This window comes from Molothrus aeneus, chromosome 5 (genome assembly GCF_037042795.1).
Source record: "Molothrus aeneus isolate 106 chromosome 5, BPBGC_Maene_1.0, whole genome shotgun sequence".
Taxonomy (NCBI): domain Eukaryota; kingdom Metazoa; phylum Chordata; class Aves; order Passeriformes; family Icteridae; genus Molothrus; species Molothrus aeneus.
The window spans coordinates 66443705-66461503 of record NC_089650.1 but is presented as its reverse complement, the minus strand read 5'-3'; the positions used below and the strand labels follow the sequence as shown (position 1 = coordinate 66461503).

At 44.6% G+C, this 17799-nt stretch overlaps 1 protein-coding gene across 1 annotated transcript in view; it reads right to left on the bottom strand.

Moving 5' to 3' along the window:
- The window catches only part of SFMBT2 (Scm like with four mbt domains 2), a 115775-nt gene that overhangs the window by 42747 nt on the left and 55229 nt on the right, over positions 1-17799 (bottom strand). Inside the window, exons 7-9 of the mRNA XM_066551040.1 lie at positions 15978-16075; positions 2076-2177; positions 1247-1394 (exon numbers count right to left, since the gene is read on the bottom strand). Of these exons, the coding sequence (XP_066407137.1) occupies positions 1247-1394; positions 2076-2177; positions 15978-16075 (348 nt within the window). The remainder of the gene's footprint in view (positions 1-1246; positions 1395-2075; positions 2178-15977; positions 16076-17799) is intronic.

Here is a 17799-nt window from a genome sequence, read left to right as displayed (position 1 = left end):
CTTCAGATATGTCTTCAAATGCTGGCATCTACAATAGACTTCACACACACCTGACCCATAAACCACCATCTCAGACAGGCTTTGTGTCAGCATGGATTGGAAATTTTTAAGCTTATGGTCTCCTTCAGTTAATTATCCTGCCTGGGCATGCTGCATGTAAATTTGGGTGGAAAATCCGCAAAATATTCCATTTACTTTGATTTCTAGCAACTTTTCTGGCCAGTATCAGTGAGTGCTTACACAGGCATTATCATTACACCTGGTTTTCAGCAGGAGAGAGCTGAAGCCCCAGACAGCAGATTTATTTCAGCAGAAGCAGCAGAGCAATCATGGATGCACCGTATGCAGCTGCAGGCACAGGGCTCCAGGACTTTGGTGGGAATTTCAAATTACATGTGCTGAAGAAGCACTCTGGATATAGATAAGAGGATGTTGAATCTGGTAGGGAGTAACCCTTCCCTTCCCTGGGTTTGGCAGCATCATGCTTTTTCCAAAATGAAGGCAAAAGTTCATACACAAAACTTAGCTTCTTTCTTTTTTTTTTGAGGCTTTTCTTACTCCCAAGCAACACTGATTTTTGGCTACAGACCAACAACCCAGCCAGCTTCAAAAACCTGAAATTCCCGGGAACCAACACATTTTGCAAGCAAAGAAATATTGCTAGAGCACCACAGGTGGTTGTCTGAAGTTGGGGGTAATTAACTGCACAGCTACAAAGTTGAGGAACAGCAGGGCTGGAGGCTGTTTCTCCTGGCTGTGACCTGAACACTGCTTGCAGTGTGCCCTGGGATTTGCTGAGACAGCCAAGGAAATCCCTCCACACTCCTGGGCAGGCAGCTGTTTTTAGCTCAGACACTCAGATTTAGGAGCTCTGCTTGGCCTCGGTGTTGTACCGACATGGATGAAACAGGGTTTGCCTCTGCAGTGATTGGACTTTTAATGCTCCTTTTGCTCTCTACACACACAAAGAACTGCTAGGATTCATCCCACGGGAATTCACGAGGATTTCACAAGCCTTAATCAGACTTCAAAGCACAGGGACATCAATCCAACAGCAAGAAACATTTGCTGAGATGTTCATGGGCTGGTAGGAGCCAGAACAGCCCCAATCACTCCAGAGAACTACTCTGGCTTGACATACTTCAGCTGATGCTCTGCAGCAACCACCAACACAATTTTAAAGGCAATAATAACAAGCAAATGTGCTTCAGAGTAAACCTAAAAATCACTGAGAAGGAATACAAACCCATGGGAGGTGTGAGATTGACTCCGTTTTTAAGGCACCACTGTATTGGCAAGATCCCCAAGGAATCTGCATGGCAAAGCATTGAGATTTTGCTGGGTTCAGGTCTCAAGTCATCAATGGTCACTTGTAAATAATGATTGTTAAAAACCTAAGGGGTGAAAAAGAAGAGACCAAAATCAGGGGTTAGATTTGCTGCAACATTAGGTAACGTGGAAAGCTGAAACAGCCAAACCTGGGGATCAAACAACTGAAAATAATTTGCTCTCACCTAAACACCTGTGCATCAAAGTGTTTCTACCCAAGAGATCAAAGCCTTAGTTTTAGAGATGGGTGAAATGAAGCAATGGAAAGTGCTGAGGTTCAGGGTCCCACAGCTGAGCAGCAACTGGAGATGATCCTGAGGACCCCAGAGCTTTCCTGTCTTGTATTTGAGTGTGTGGATTAAATATCCAGCTACCACCTCCATGCAGCTGTTTTATTTCCAAAGGTTTCTCAGATGGGCAGGGAAAATATATATGGATGGAGGGGAGATAAAGACAAAGGAGGGATCTTTTTTTGTTTGCATGCAAGTGGAAGATGAACATGCTCATCCCCACTGGTTTTAAGTGCATGGAATCAGATGGTGATGCTTGTGGGAAAGAAAGAATTAATTAGCAACATCCATGGATTTTAAACCTATTCCTTAATGTGTTCTCCAGCCACTTCTTAAGTACCACTCTTTTTTTTTTAAGTACTTCCTGATTTCCACTACATTTTTTCCTAAATGTAGTGGAAATCAGGAAGGGTTTCCCAGAGAAGCTCTTTCCATCCCTCCTTTCTGAGCACTCACCTTGGTCACTGATGCAGGACAGATATGAAATGGCTCCCTCATATTCACTGCCTCCAGCTTCATCCCCACAGTGAAGAAGTGGTTTCTCAAATCAGCATGGTCCTGTGGGAAGAGGAACACGTGGTGACACCAAGAAGAAGCCAATACATCTGAAAATCTATCTGAAAGACATCCATGTGGGTTGGGTCAACTTAGCTGGTCCTATGTTCCTTTCAAGCCAACCCAGCCACAGAAAGAGACAGGACAACCTGAGTCCTAGAGGACACATCTACAGCACCAAGCCCACCATACCTAAAGCACAGAGTTTATGTCCATCTCAGGCATCCATCAGCATTTGGTCCACGAGGATTTTGTGCTCACCAAAATGAGGACCTGGCTGAGAAACTGCTGCATGAAAACCTCCTGTGGGCAGAGCCTCTCCACCTCTGACACCCACATCGCCCTCTGGGAGCAACTGAGGGTCCAGAGGTGCCAAGACTCAAACTGAAGCCCTCCAGGGCAATGCACAAGATGGATGCAAACAGCTCAGCATGGCCCTGATTTACCCTGATGCATGTCCAGCACCTGCAGGGCACCAAAACAAGCACTGGGGCTGCTCTCCAAGATGGAAATATGGAAAGGTGTTTTTTTCCAGCCAGGAGACTGGAAATGGATTAGAGCTTGGACAGTGAACTCAGACCCAAAATGTGGGCAACCAGAGAACATGATGGTAGGAAAACAGGCAGCTGTGTTCAAGCACATCCCCAACATAACACTTCCACCTGGGATAAAACCTGGCTGCACCAGAGGCTACACACAGAGGGTTCCCCACAGCAGCTCTGGGCATGCAGGATGCAGTCCTGAAATTCAGAAGCAACCCAGATTCAACTCCTTGGTTTGCCACCAGTTTAGTTTAACACTTAATTACTCCATCCCTTTTGATCCCTATCTAACAGCCACACAAGCTGCCACCCTAATTCCAGGGTAATGACTGCATTTTGAGTTCATTCAATAAAAATGTCCCACAGTATTTCTAAACCACTGGTGCATTAGCCAATACAAGCACGAAGAGAGATGATGCTGTATTTAGCACACACTCACAGACTACTTCAAAATACATGCAGAAAGCTTGCTATCTAATAAGTGGTTAGCAACAACAATCCCATCTACATTCATTGCCACACGTGGTATTCTTGCTCTAAAATGATTTTCTATTGATCCAAAGTTGCGTTTCATTGTGCTTTCTTTTCCCAAGAACTGTCTGCACTTGTAAGGGCTTAACAACTTCTATTTTGGGATCTTACATTCCAACTGCTGCTAGAGATAAGGATTTTTACAAGCTCCAACCACAGCTAAATGAATCGCTGTTTTCATCCTACCAACCTGCACCGTTACGGAGCCCTTTTTGGTGAGAACAAAAAGCAGAAAAAAACCCACCAACGGAACAATAATGAATTTTGTCTCAAAGGAGAAGAAAATACTGATGAGGAATATTTAAGAATAATGGCCCAGAGCCCAAGGAACTAACGGTTGAGGATGGAGCAGACATCCAGGAGTCTGAGCATCCTTTTCATAAGGACATGCAATGATAGGATGAGGCAGAATGGTTTTAAGCTGAAAAAAGGCAGATTTAGATCAGATATTAGGAACAAATTCTCTACTGTGAGGGAACTGAGTCACTAGAACAGGTTTCCCTGAGAAGTTGTGGATGTTCATCCCTGGAAGTGCTCAAGGCCAGCAATCTGGGATAGTGGAAGGTGTCCCTGCCCGTGGCAGGGGAGTGGAAGGAGATGAGCTTTAAGGTCCTATCAAAAACTGCCACCTTTAATACTGAAAAGGCTTCAGAGGGAAAAGATGATGGCTGCAAAACCCCAGTATCACCAGCACTGAACTTTAAACCCCTAAAGGAAAAATAGCATTTGGACTGGAGGGCTGCCTCCTGCTGCATGAGGACCCACACTCGGATTTTCTTAATCCTTGGGGTGAGGTTGTAAATAAAAGGCAACTTTGCAAAATGTGCACCTGCATCTCCCCACAAGCGTTCCATGATTCAACTCACGCTCGGATCCAGCCTCAATATGTAATAAGCCAAGATCCACCAAAGTACTTAATCATGTTTATCTTTAAACACACAAGTAGTTTAATCAACTTTTAAAGTGATTTGTTGATTGAGACCAAAATATACTGACACCAAACCACACTGCTTCTCCTTTTTATCTGAACCATTTTCTTTGGTGTTTCTCCTTCTATTTGTTTTGGCTTTTTTTTCAAAGGGGAAAAATAATCAGATGGGGGAAAAAAACCCACTAATAATATTTAAAAAGTATTTTACTTCAAAAGCACTGTGTACCTTGGGATCAAATCTCCCTTGTCTTTCAGCATAGCAAGTAAATATTTTCCCCATTAAATGAGTAGCAAGAGTGAACTCACAAGGGGAGTTCACAGGATCTCAAGTACGTCTCCCTTTTGAGGGTCAAAATCCTCTTTGAAGCAGAAACATGCATTTCTTTGGAGAAATGCTGTGGAAGTAAAAACCCTTTCTGTGTTAAATGTCATTTTTGAGATGGAAAAGCTTTCATGGAGAAAAAGCCTTTGTACTGCACCTCTCTGGAAAATGGTCAGGGTCTGGATATTTGATCTGTCTCATATACTGGCTAAAGAGAATCATCAGAATTTACCAAAGCAGCTTTATATTTTTGCAGCCACAAAAGGAAAGAAAAAAGATTCCTGATGCCATTCTCTGGTTCCAGTGCTGGAGCTGCCTCAGCCAGCAGGGAATTACTTAGGATTTGGCATATGCTCCTCTTCAAAACTCCAATTAATTTACATAATTTCTAAGAATAGGTTCCAGAGAAGTGATGGCAAAGCTTTTAATTAGTATTAGACTCAAAGTGATACACTGGATAATGAACTGCTCTCTCTTCCCTTTATTCACGTTGACAGGAACCAACGCCTGTTTAATAAAAGCAGCTACAAGGAAAGGACTGGAGGGGTGAGACTTTCTCCTGGTCCCCGCCAGGCTCTGCAGCTGAACAAAAGAAATGCCTGACGTGATAATGGGTGGCAGAATTCGACCCTTTGCTGCTATTTCACAGCATTCAATGCCACCAGCGAGGATGTCACCAGCCATTATTTTCTAGCAGCTTCTCCAAGTGACTCAATTTCCTTTGAAATGGAGATCAACAGGCAGAATAGTTTTGACCAGCTGGAGCATTTTAAAGCCTCATGCATGCTGGGCCTTTACTCCTGCTGGCAGTCGGTCCTTCCCAGGAGCAGCCTCGCTGACCACACAGAAGTTTGCTCTGGATGTTAAGAAAAATTTCCACATTGAATGTGCTGCCAAGCACTGCTGCCCCGGGAAGTGTTGGAGTCACCACCCCTGGAGGGATTTAAGAGATGTGGAGGGATTTAAAAGTTGTGCAGATGTAGCATTTGGGGACATGGTTTAGTGGTGGGCTTGGCAGTGATGGGTTAATGGTTGGACTTGATTTTGGAGGTGTTTTCCAAACTAAATGAGGCAATGATTCTGTGATTCTATGATTTACACCAGAGGATTGCCTGTCCTGGGGTTCACAAGCCCTGAGAGGGCAATGGAAACACCGTCTGGCTGCTGAGTGACCTGGACTGACAATCAACAAGGATTCAGAAGAGTCCCTTAGAGCAAAGTGAGAAACCATGCCACAAAACATTCAACAAATTAACGTGGCACGGGCACCACAGCTGCTCACTCCAAGGGTCACAGTCTCCAACATGATGGATTACAGCTCAGGGGTAATGAGTGGAGCACTGCAAAAGCCCTCAATGAACGTCTGTCACTCACAGTCCAAACCCACTGGCAACAGCCAGAGCTGTCACAGCGCTCACTATAATCCCAAAAAAGCAATTAAACTCAGCCCCACACTCACAGCCTTAGAGCAGGGGGTGCATTTGCAAATGCACAGGCCGTGACCCTCTGGGCCACCTGAAAGACAGCCCTGCTTTGATACACATCTGCACCATGATTTCCATCTTTACATGGCTTGTGTTTCTGTAATTATCCTGTAAAAATTACTGATGGGCTTTGTAACAGCTCACTGCATCCAGCATCACACACAGGGCTGGGAACTGCAAAATCTGGAGGTCAACTAACAAGTTAGCCACAGTGCTGGGAGCAGAAACAGGCTCCAAATTCCCAGATTAGGGAATTAATTCCCTTCCCAAATTCCTTTCTTTCTTTAGGGTCTGAGATAGCCACATAATTTTCTCCCTCACAGCTAACAAGCCACCAGCAGTGTGGATTTCAGAAATGCCAGGTGACATGGCTGCCTAAATGTCACTCCAAAAGAGATCCACAAACGGATTTAGAAAAGCATTGCAACTCTTCAGGATCTGAGTAAGCCTTAGGGAACTACCTGTGAGGGTGACATGCTTAAAATTCCTGATAATTGAGCCAGTAAGTTTTAGTTTTAGGTGATGGATTCAGAAATTTCAAAATCATCACTGCCATTTGTCCAACCTGTTAGCTAAATACCGGGTCAACAAATGTAATTTCTGCTAAAAAAATGCCATTTGGCTGTAAATAAACTCAATTCTGTCCACGTCACAAGAGTGGAGCTCTTTGGGGCTTTTTTGGGGGCTTAATTTTACAGTGCACTGGGTAAAGCTGATAGAGCAGGGGGACCTGGCTAAGCTGCTTTTGTCTGTGACACTCAGCGAAGCTGCACTCTGATAGGGCTGGCTGCTCTATCTGTGTCCCCAAACCCAAGGAGGGGCAGCACTTTCAGATTGTGACATGTCCATTTTTAGCCCATTCTGCTCAAGACCACTGGAGTAATATAATTTTAAACACAGCACCTTACACAATGTATAGAAAAGAGCAAAAGGCTCTAATTTTGGTCGAATTTTCAAATATTCTTAAAATCGGGGCTCTTTTGGTCCAGGACAGTCAGATGCACACAAATTAAAAAACTGCAACTTCATGCAAAATTCAGAACTAAGTCTGAATGCTGAAAAGCTGCAAGGTTGAGAGGCTGATTAGAAACACTGATCACTTAATAAATTACTGACCTGAGCCTCCTTTAAGTGTAACTTTAAGTGTGAACTACTCTTTCCTTCAGTCCCATCTCTCCTGGTCTACCCTAATAAAGGACACAGAGAAGCAGGCCCCATCTGGTATAACTGGGAGCATATTAGATGATTTTTGAAAAAATCACTTCCCCTCCATCTTTTCTCTCTAATTTCTCCAAGAAACTGGCTGTTCCTAATAGCCTAATTTTAATCACAAAGCTCACGTGTGGGAACCAGTCACAAACACAGTAATAGCAGTGCTTAAACTGCCTCCACAGGAATCTGGCATTTGTTTTTTTAATTGAGAAAAAAAAAAAAAAAGAAAATAAAGAAACGCTACCCAATGCAGCCCTCTGTGTTATTTGCAGATGAATCAGTCTTGTTTGTGATTCATCAACTTACTCTGCTAAGCACAGAGCAATTTTCCCTGAAGGTGCACTCTCTGCAGGGAGACAGAAATCCCTGTAAGACCCAACACGTGCAAACTGTCCCCTTGCTCTGACAAGGGCCATCAGAGGAAGACCAGAATGTAGAGATGTGGGGTGGGATGATGAGGAAAGGGCGCTGGGAGGGACGTTTTGGAGACACCACAACCCTGAAGCAACGAGAGCCAGCTACAAACTGCACCTACTGAAGAGCCCCTTGAAAAACTGCAGATGCTTCTGCCGAGGATTGGATTTAGCCCTACGGATTTTAAGCTCCTCTTGTTGAATAAAAAAGAGTTACCATAGAAACAGCAACATTGCAGAGTAGCCAGTCGAAATCCAAGCACACCTTCTCCGTATGGCTCGGGCCAAGGCAGATGGCATTAGGGCAAAGATCCCCTCCCACACAGCGCCTGCTTGGCTCTGCCTGGCCACTGGAAGCATGGGCAGAGGTAAAAGAGATGGATATTCATCCACTTGGGGTTTTTTTTGGGGTGTTTGTGTCCTAGGGTGATGTTATGATGCTTGTATCCCCCATTCATGTGTTCTGTTTATGCTGGATATTATGTTCTGTGCCTTCAAGAGTGGCTCTGAAGAGTGAAAGTTTTGTTTTGGTTTTGTTATCAGCCACTCCCCCACAGCTGGCGGGACACAGAGACAGGGCAGTACATGGTGCTGCTTTTGCTTTTTGCTTGGCCTTTCGCTTCGCTCTTGCTTCTGCTTTGCTCTTGCTTTTTGCTTCTGCTCATTAGTTAGTTTAGCTAAGCAGTCCAAATTTCTCCCTGGACGGTTTCTCCTTTCCCCTTTTTGGAACCACTCGAACGTGCTCTGGACTGGGACCTGGGAACACTGAGAGTTTGCACCTTGTGGCTGCAGCAGCTGCCCCAGGCCCAAAGGGACTGATAACAGAGCGACCACCCCCAGAGAGACTTTCTGCTTTTTCAGAGCAGTGAAAGAGTGTTGTCATCTGGTATTGTTCATTTTGTGTGCTGGGGGTGCTGTGCCTGTTAAATAAACAGGTTCTTTCCACTCCTCTCCAAGGAATCCTTCCTTGGAGAGAAGGATTGAGGGGAGGGGCCATGTGGGTTTGCTTTCTGGAGGGGCTCCCTTTGGAGGTCTTCTCCCAAATGTGCCCTAAACCAGGACAGTTTGGTTTGGGTTTTTTAGCATCTCAGAGCCACAGTACTTGACAAGCGTCGGTGAGACTCGGTTGTGTTACACGGCCAGGTCCCATTTCATGGAGGGTAAAGTCACACAGAAAGGGTGGCAGAGGTGGGAACAGCTACTTGAGTGCTCAGAGTGAAACCAGCAGCGTCTCTGCTCACACCCCCTCAACACACAGAGCCTCATCTGTGAGGAGGGACTGAGGCTGCCCATGGTAACATCATGGCAAGAATTGTTACTGAGAAATCAACAGGAATTTGTGAGAGCAGAGAGGATCAGGAGCCCATTCAATGCACACTGTGAGATGCAACCATCCTGGAAAACAGCTGCAAACCACAGCTGCTTTTGCTTTCTTTGAGGACATTAATTCACCTTTAGATCATACAGCAGTAGACTCATGGAATGGTTTGGGTTGGAAGAGACATTAGTGATTATCTCATTCCAGAGCCTCTGCCGCGACACCTTCCACTACCCCAGGTTGATCCAAGCCCCACCACACCTGGCCTGGGACACTTCCACAGATGGGGCAGCTATAACTTTTGGGCAACCTGTGCCAAGACCTCACCAACCCTCTATTAGGAATAAAGAATTTCTTGCTAATATCTGACCTAAACCTTCCCTTTTTCAGTTTTAAGCCCTATCACCCCATGCCCTCGCAAAATGCCCTAAAATGGGTGACTTTTAGGTACCACCACTCCATGCGTGGGAGCAGATGTTGCTGTAGGTGCACATCAGCCCCTCTCAGTGGAAAACACTGCCCAGGGATGTGGAAGGCAGGAGCTCAGGATGTCACAAACTCCCTCACACCAAGGCTGGATGCAGTGATTCAACTAAACCAGGCTCTTTTGCTGACCCCTCCCCATCCTGAGACCCCCAATGAAGAAAACTACACATGCCAGAGGGATGAGGAAGGCTGAGGGACCTGGTTCTCACTCATCCCCTCTGCTTGGCTTGAACTGCCTCTAGCATTGCTCTCCCAACCCTGACTTTCATACGGTGCTGCCAAACAGACCCTGGGGGCACCTCAGACAGGGCTTGGCTTCACCCACCTCCCAACCAATTGCTCTCCCAACCCAAATCCTTGCACAGCCTTGGGCAGTCAGGAGGGAGCTGGAGAGGGTTAGAGCTGTTCACTGCTCACAGAGGTACCATCAGGCTCCATCTCACCCTCTGGTACCAGAGACATCCTGACTCCCCTCTGTAGTGTCCTGTGGTTCTTACAAAGATAAATGCTGAGGCAGGAGTGGATCAAAAGGCAGCAGAACAACAGAGGGATTGGGAAGCCATGTGTCCTGATTGCCAAGCTGATTGTATTCCATTTGCCATCTGGATGGCAGTTGTCTCCTGTTCGGTGGGCAGTTTTCCTTATCTCTTCCACAACTACTCCTCCCTCTGGGCAGACATCTGCTGATAACAGCCATTGAATGTCACTGCATGGCTGATAAGAACTACAGCATCCCATTGGGAGATGTGAGCCCAGAGGGAGGAGCCAAGCATTCCTACCTGGATATAATCTGGAGATTCTGGAACACCAGCACAGCTTCTCCACTGGATTTCCCAGAGGAACAGCAGCTGCCTCTCCTTCCACTGGATCTTCAGAGGAAGAGACTGCACCCTTCTACAGGATCCCTGCTCCAGCAGAGCCACCCCTGACACTGCAGGATGGCTGAGCCACAATTCCAATGGGACTGCTACCAACACCCTGACCCACAGGGTGTCAGGATGGGTTCTGATTCTGTCAGAGTTGTTTTAGTTTACTGCACTGTTTATTTTATCTTTTTATTTTCTTCCCTAATAAAGAACTGTTATTCTTACTCCCATATATTTGCCTGAGAGCCCCCTAATTTCAAATTTATAACAATTCAGAGGGAGGGGGTTTACATTTTTCCATTTCAGGGGAGGCTCCTGCCTTCCTCAGCAGACACCTGGCTTTCCAAACCAAGACCCCATGCACGTCTCCCAGCCAGGCAACCAGCAGCCATGGAAAAGGGCTGGAGAGCCCACAGATGAGGAAGAACAGATGGAGTATAAATAATCTGGCAGCCTGCAGACAACTCATGGGTTATTAAAGCACGGCGTGCCGAGCCAGGGCCAGCCAAGCTAGCAGGGCATGAAGGAGCTCGGGACTGGGGCTTGGCTTCCAAGGGAGAGCAAAGGCACGTTCCTTTCAAGCTGCTGCAGCAGCACGTGCCCATCCACTGAGGGGGGATGAAGACACAAAAACCCTGTTGGGCTTCAAAGCTACTCGTGGAGCCAGGTCAGGATGAGCTGAAAATCCTATGGGTTTCTGTCACTATAGGACACGAAAGAACAGAAGCGCAGGCCGTTGCTCTCAAGACGAAGAAGAAGAGGGAAGTTTATTTTCTGACTCCAACATTTATAGTTTTCCAAAAGTGACAGTGGATTGGAGGGTGACAGTGCCACCTCTCCAATGACACTGGACAAACCAACAGTCCATCAAATTTCTCCTCCTCCATGAAAGAATGCAAACCAATGAGTTATTTACAGAAAGTGTGTGAGAAAGTTCGCTACAAGAATGTCAACATCAGAAGGCTTAGAAAATCTTAAAAAACCAGTGCGACAGGTTTCTCTAATTTCAACTCTTCCAGTACAAAAAACACTCTGAAACACGCAAAATGTTTACTAAATTCTGAGAGATGTTGCCTTCTGTGTTATTTTCTGGGGTCCCCCATGGCAGGAAGGAATGAATTTGACTCCATCTTCTTAGAAGGCTAATTTATTATTTTATGATATTATATGAAAGAATACTATACTAAAACTATACTAAAGAATAGAGAAAGGATACTTACAGAAGGCTACAAAGAATGATAGTGAATCTCATGACTCTCTCTCCAGAGTCCAACACAGCCTGACCGTGACTGGTCATTAAGTCAAAATAATTCACATGAAGCCAATCAAACAACCTCCTGTTGGATAAACAATCTTCAAATCACATTCCAAAGCAGCAAAACACAAGAGAAGCAAATGAGATCATACTGTTTTCCTTTTACTCTAAGGCCTCTCAGCTTTCCAGGAGAAGAATCCTGGAAAAAGAGGATTTTTCAGAAAATATGATGATGACAGTCTTCCTTTTTTTTTTTTTTTAATCAACATCTTGGAGAAAGTATTGCTCTTACTCTCACTACTAAAATGAATAGTTCATCCACTGGAAAAAACTTTTTTTTTTTTTGGTAGGAAGGAGTCCTGTTCAATATTTGTCTTCGGGCTCGTGAGTGTAGAACTAGAAGCACCACTCTGTCCTGAATTTCAGGGGCAGCTCTTGTCTGGGTGGTGGATGGTCCCTCCATCTCTCTCCTTAGGAGAGATCTGTCCCAACTGATTCCTTCCATGTCATTAGTTTTAGTATGAATTAATACTATTAACTGGTAACAGGAGACATCCAGAAGCTGCAGTCAGAAATAGGGGAACTGCACCTAATATATTAGGCTGCACCTAATATAGAGGGGTTTTTGCTAGAAAGATTTAGAGCTGGAAAGAACAAACAACAACTTCATGAAAGGATGAGGGTAGAGGAATGGGACCAAAGGCCATAGAGCAGGAACTTCCACCTGTCTTAGATATCTAACACCTCTCTCTTCCAGGTGCTCTCCAAGCACTTTATCAGGCTGTGGTTCAGGGATGTGGCTGGTAACAGTTCCATCCAAGCCAGCCATCAGGATTCACTTCATAGGAATTGGGAACAGGATGCCAATATGCAAAATCCATGGAAAGATGATGAGCACCCCAAATCCTGAGTAGGATTCAGTTGCTCAAACAGGTGAGGTGAGGATCCATGACATCTGCATGGCACCCACAGATGTGGCACAGGAGACTGGAGAAAGCAGAATGGGAGGTCAGAGAGGATATCCAGGATCTCCTGTCTGCCTCTCTCCAGGAAATGAAACCCATTCACCTTACACAAGCTGCTGGGCTGTAACTCTAAAATATGCACTGGTTTGTAGTATCAGGGCTGTGTTTGGAGCTTGGCTCCCTCTTAGAGAGCACCAGCAATGCCAGCACTGAAGCAAACCACTGAAATTGTTCCACTTAAATTGAAATCGGGCCCTGGCAACATTTTGACCATTTTTATTCACAACAAGCCCTGACCGTTTTATCAGGTGTCACGTGAAGCCCAAGCCATCATTTATGACCTGTACCAAACCAGGTGTGGGAGCATTCAACAGCACTCTGAAATCAGAGCAGACACAGCAAAGGACACATGTCCTTGGGCTGTGGCCTTTTGGAAGGATTTGTGCTCCTAAGCCATTCAAACATCCTTGAAAACCCTGTCTGTATTTATTTTTCTTCAAGGATCAACATGTTTTCTGAAAGGCAGGGAACGACAAAATAGCAGGTGCATTGCAAAAAGCTTTTGTGAGGAGGAAAATTTATTCCAGGATGTGCAGTTTGCAAAACACTATGTTTAGTAGCTGCATAATAGCAGCATTTTGTGACAGTTAAACATCATGTTCCTTTCTCAAAGGATCCTAAAGCATTTTACAAACACTTCCAACATATGGCCAAGTGTAAAACAGCACCAGGAAAAAAAATTAAAAGAAAATCCTGTTTGCAGCCTTCTCTCCTGATTTTTGCAACCAGCTCCTGTGGTCTGGTGTCCTCTCCCTGGATGCCAAGAGGGGCTCAGGGCTGTGCTTCTGCAAGGGGTTTTTGGAGCTGCTGCTGAAGACCACCACATGCCAAGCTCAGCTCTGCCACACTTCCGAGCATTGATAACTCAGGCTCAAAGCCATGTTTTTTGAGCTCTCAGGCAGCACCCAACCCTGTGACACCAAAACTGAGGAGTGCCACGGCAGCAATGGGCTGACAGACCCCTGAGAGCAGCTGCTTCTCACCCTGCAAACGCGGCTCTGCTCTGCCAGTGCCACCTCCTGGGGACAGCTGGATGGCACCACAGTGACACTTCCCTCAGTCACGCAGAGCTCTAAGGACAACGTGGACTTAAGTCACAATCCAGCCCAGGGGACGTGCTCATGAAGAGCAAGCACACACCCTGCTCAGCCAGGGAATTCTGCAGGGAAATGTGGAAAAAACAGAATGTAACTGCTCAGTGTGCAGTCACCATGCCTGCCAAAGTAGACATTTTCAGCTTTCCAGAAGATCTCTAAGAGTTGCCAGCTGTCAAACCTTGTGTTTTTTATCTCATCTAACAAACAGCTACAACAGCAAGGAGCCCCAGGCACGGTGTAGAGACACTACTTCTGTGCTGGGATTGTAAATAAAATTTAAAAAATTAAAATTAAAAGGAAGTTATAAAAGACACCTTTGGATATGACACTCTTTGCTGGGATCTGGGATTCTACTTGAAGGTCCCACAGATAAATAATCCTTGGCTTTCTTTGCAAGATCAGTTGAGTTTACTCCCAGATAGTCTCCTAAAGCCTTAACTCATGTTTAAGTCATTACTAGAGGAAGACTTGCTCACAGGCACAGATGACATCTTGTCTTTTTCTCCTTAATTAAGATGTACAAAATGGGGTTGATTCACCCTAAATGGGCAGAATAAAGTGATGCCCACACACACAAAATTTATTCAGTCTCCTGCCTTCCCAGCACCAAAATCTGAATTCTGCTCATCTTGTGCTCACCTTCCACATTATGATAAACAGAGAAGTCCTACTGACCTAATCATGGACCTAAACATTGACATTTTTGCCACATTTTGCCCCAAAGTTACTCTACTCTTGGGCCATTCAAGCATTCCAAGGTTTTGTACTGTCTTCTAAGAGGAACATCTTTGCAAGCTCCAAGGCTCCAAGCACACAGCACAGCAACTGGGATTTTATGAATTCAAATTTATGACCTGCATGCAATAATTAAAATAAGTGGGTATAAGTCTGGCACACTGGGAAGAGCCAGCAACACAGCTGTTAGTCATAAACTATTTTTCAGAAAGGATGTTTCATGAGCCTCATCAGAAACATTCTTCACTCTTTCACACAGACAGGAATAAAATTTACACATTAGAAATTCCCTTCTGTGATTTAATCCCTGCCCCACACAAAGCATTTTTGATCTTGAAGCTGCCAGTGCAAACTTTTAATAGAGTTGGCAGATGGAAGCCTTGGATGAGATGAATGGCAGAGACCCAGAACTCTGTGCACACCACTTCCATCCCAGCACAGGGCTCCTCAAGCCCTGTGCCCAAGGCCAATCTTCCCTCTTCTCCCAGCACAGCAGAGTTCCCACACTGCCAATGAGCCCGGGCTATTAAGCTAAGTGTCCCCTAATTAATGTTGCTAATTTGAGTGCATCCCAGCTGGGTGAGGAGCCTGGATTCCTCATGGGAAGCTGCTGGAATGTCCCTGCAGGGAGGGTGAAGGTGGCACTGGGGTTCTGTGGCAGCCAGAATGGGACATGGTAAGAGACTTATTCCAATCACAGAGCCATCAAATTGTTTCAGTTAGAAAAGCCCTCTAAGATCCAAGTCCAGCACTGCCAAGGCCACCAGCAAGTGCCACACATGAACTGCACCAATTCCAGGGATGTTCTGGAGTAGCCCAGTGCAGTGCTGCTGAAGGGCTGGGAAGGAACCCAGAGGGTCCCCAGGCTGGGGGTGGTGGGGAAGGCAGCCTGGTCCAGCAGGTCCCCAAGCAAGAGGTGACAGCAGAGCCAAGGGGGCAGTGCTGTGCTCTCACACACCTCCCTGAGCATCCCCCCACTGCCCATCCCACGCCAGCCAGGATGGAACTGCTGAAACCAGGCAGGCACAGCTGTAAATCAGGATCACCTGGAGCCACCATGGTTCACAGCAGTGCAGATTTACACGGGAAATTAAAAGCAGGGCCATGGGGCTGAAGCACCAGAGTGAGAATAAAACAAAAAATTAAAAAAAGAAGATGTAGGAACCAAATCATCTCTCCCTTCCTCCTTCAGGTCCCTCCCTGAAGGAGGCTTCTCTACCTTGTGGCTTGTGATCAGGTGAAAACTTTGGTGCAAGGCTCACAGAAATCTGTCCAGTTTGTGTAAACTTTTATGGTCACAGCCCTACTATTTCAGTTATGTATGATGGCTTTGCAGAGATTTAACAGAGTAAGACAAAGGAAAAATAATTGGAGAAATCCCTGCTGGTCACTCCCAGCCCCCAGAAAACACCAACTAAGAACTAAGTCCACACATAAAAGTGTTTTACACAAACATCCAACTTGTGACCTTCCACAGTGATATATTATAGCAAAGGCCTTTCCAGAGTAAGTTGAACATTAGCTACTAAACATGGCATGATATTTATTCATCACAAGTTCCACAAGCAAAGGAAAATATCTTTTACCTTGAACACTTCCATTGGAAGAGGAAAATTTGCTGCATCATTAAGGGATTTTTCCAGAGCGCATTTCCACTCAGTTATAGTCTTCAGAGAATAGATATCTACAGGGATGACAATAACAAAAAGAAAAAAAGAACAACAAAACCAAGAGGTGACTGTTTGGAGACCAAAGATATTTGGAAGACTACAGTTCTTAAGTCATATGAATGGACAGAGCAAGTGAAATGAACAGTGTCTATATTCCAAGCTGTGCAGCATGGATAAATTCAACACAAAAGCAGCTAGCAGGGGCACACTGGAGAAAGACTGTGTTTTATAACCTGGAGTAAAACCCAGAAAAATTCACATCCTTCAAATTCTGCTAAAGGAACGATAATCATATTATCTCATTACTTGAAAATAGTGAAAAACTCTTTCATTTTCATTTCTCAAACTACCTGATGTTTCCTAGTTTGAGGAGCCTCAGGTCTTCAAGCAATATTAGTCATATTTGAACAAAACAAATAGTATCATTATTAAAACACCTGTTCATCAGAAAGCGTTTGGGTTTTTTTTTTTTTAATTGCAAGGTTGGGGTGGGTGTGGGAAGAAACATTTCAGCTAAATCTCTACCCAGACACATTTTTTGGTATCACACTCAAACCAGAGCATCACACCAGAGCAAGGACTTACACTTATGAATTTTCATCATTATACTCTTAGGCAACATCTTTGTGCAGCTTCACATTGCTTGCAGTGAGTTTCTTTACACAGGTTTAATATTATTAAATCATGATATTAACAAGCCCTTTATGGTTCAGTGCAGTGAAATGCCTATGAATCATCAAAGGGAACAATGTAGGAAACAATGCTGTGATGAGGAACATTATACTGGATTTACTCCTGCCCTAGAAAACACATTGTTATCTTGCACGTAACAAGTTATTGCAGAACATTCATATCAAGGCCTCAAAGAGAGAAGATAGGGAGATAGATTGCAACAATTATTAAAATGGAAATGAACATGTGCTCAGTAATAAACTCGAACCTTGATACAGAGTGAAGAGTGTGGAGCTTTTCTTTGGCCAGTCTGGCTCCCCTCATTCACATCAAGGTTCAATTTGGCCCAATTTGCATTTAAATCCTGTACATCTAATAACCATATATATTTACTACCTAGCAGAAGATTTACTGCTGTATCTTACAATTCTGAAAGAGGGAATAAAAAATATGTGTAAAAAAAAAAAGGAATTGGCAAGCACTGTTTCCACCTAGCACTGATGGTACAAGAGAATTTTATGCTCTGAACTCAACAGATTTAAGACCTTATCAAAGGAGGATTTGCAGAATCACTCACTGAAGTGGATGTATTTATACTTCCACTATATCAAATCTCACTACTTCAGAACAGACATCAAGGATATGCATATGAATTTAAACACACTTGAAGGGGAATGTTAACCTTTCAGGGCAGTATTTTTAATTCCTCAGCTGTCTGGTTATTAATGGGAATATAGATTTCAAATCTTTGTTTACAATGTGTGCAGCGGGCACAAGTGTTAAGAAGTGCACTCTTTATCTAATTGTTCATTATTTTATAGTTTTGTTGCCCCACTTCTCCCTTGCTTGCAGGAATTCTGATCAGCATGAAGTTCGGGGAGGGGGATGACTCGTTTCTTTCTTTTTTGGTTTAATTTACAGGGAAACACTTAACACAACATGATTTTGCCCCATGCTGCAACCAGCCTGGTGTTTCAGGTCTGAGTTCAGAAAAACTCTGCCTGATGCTTCCCTGCTGGAAACAGACACTCATTTTCTATTGTGATGTCAGTGAAGCACAGGAAAG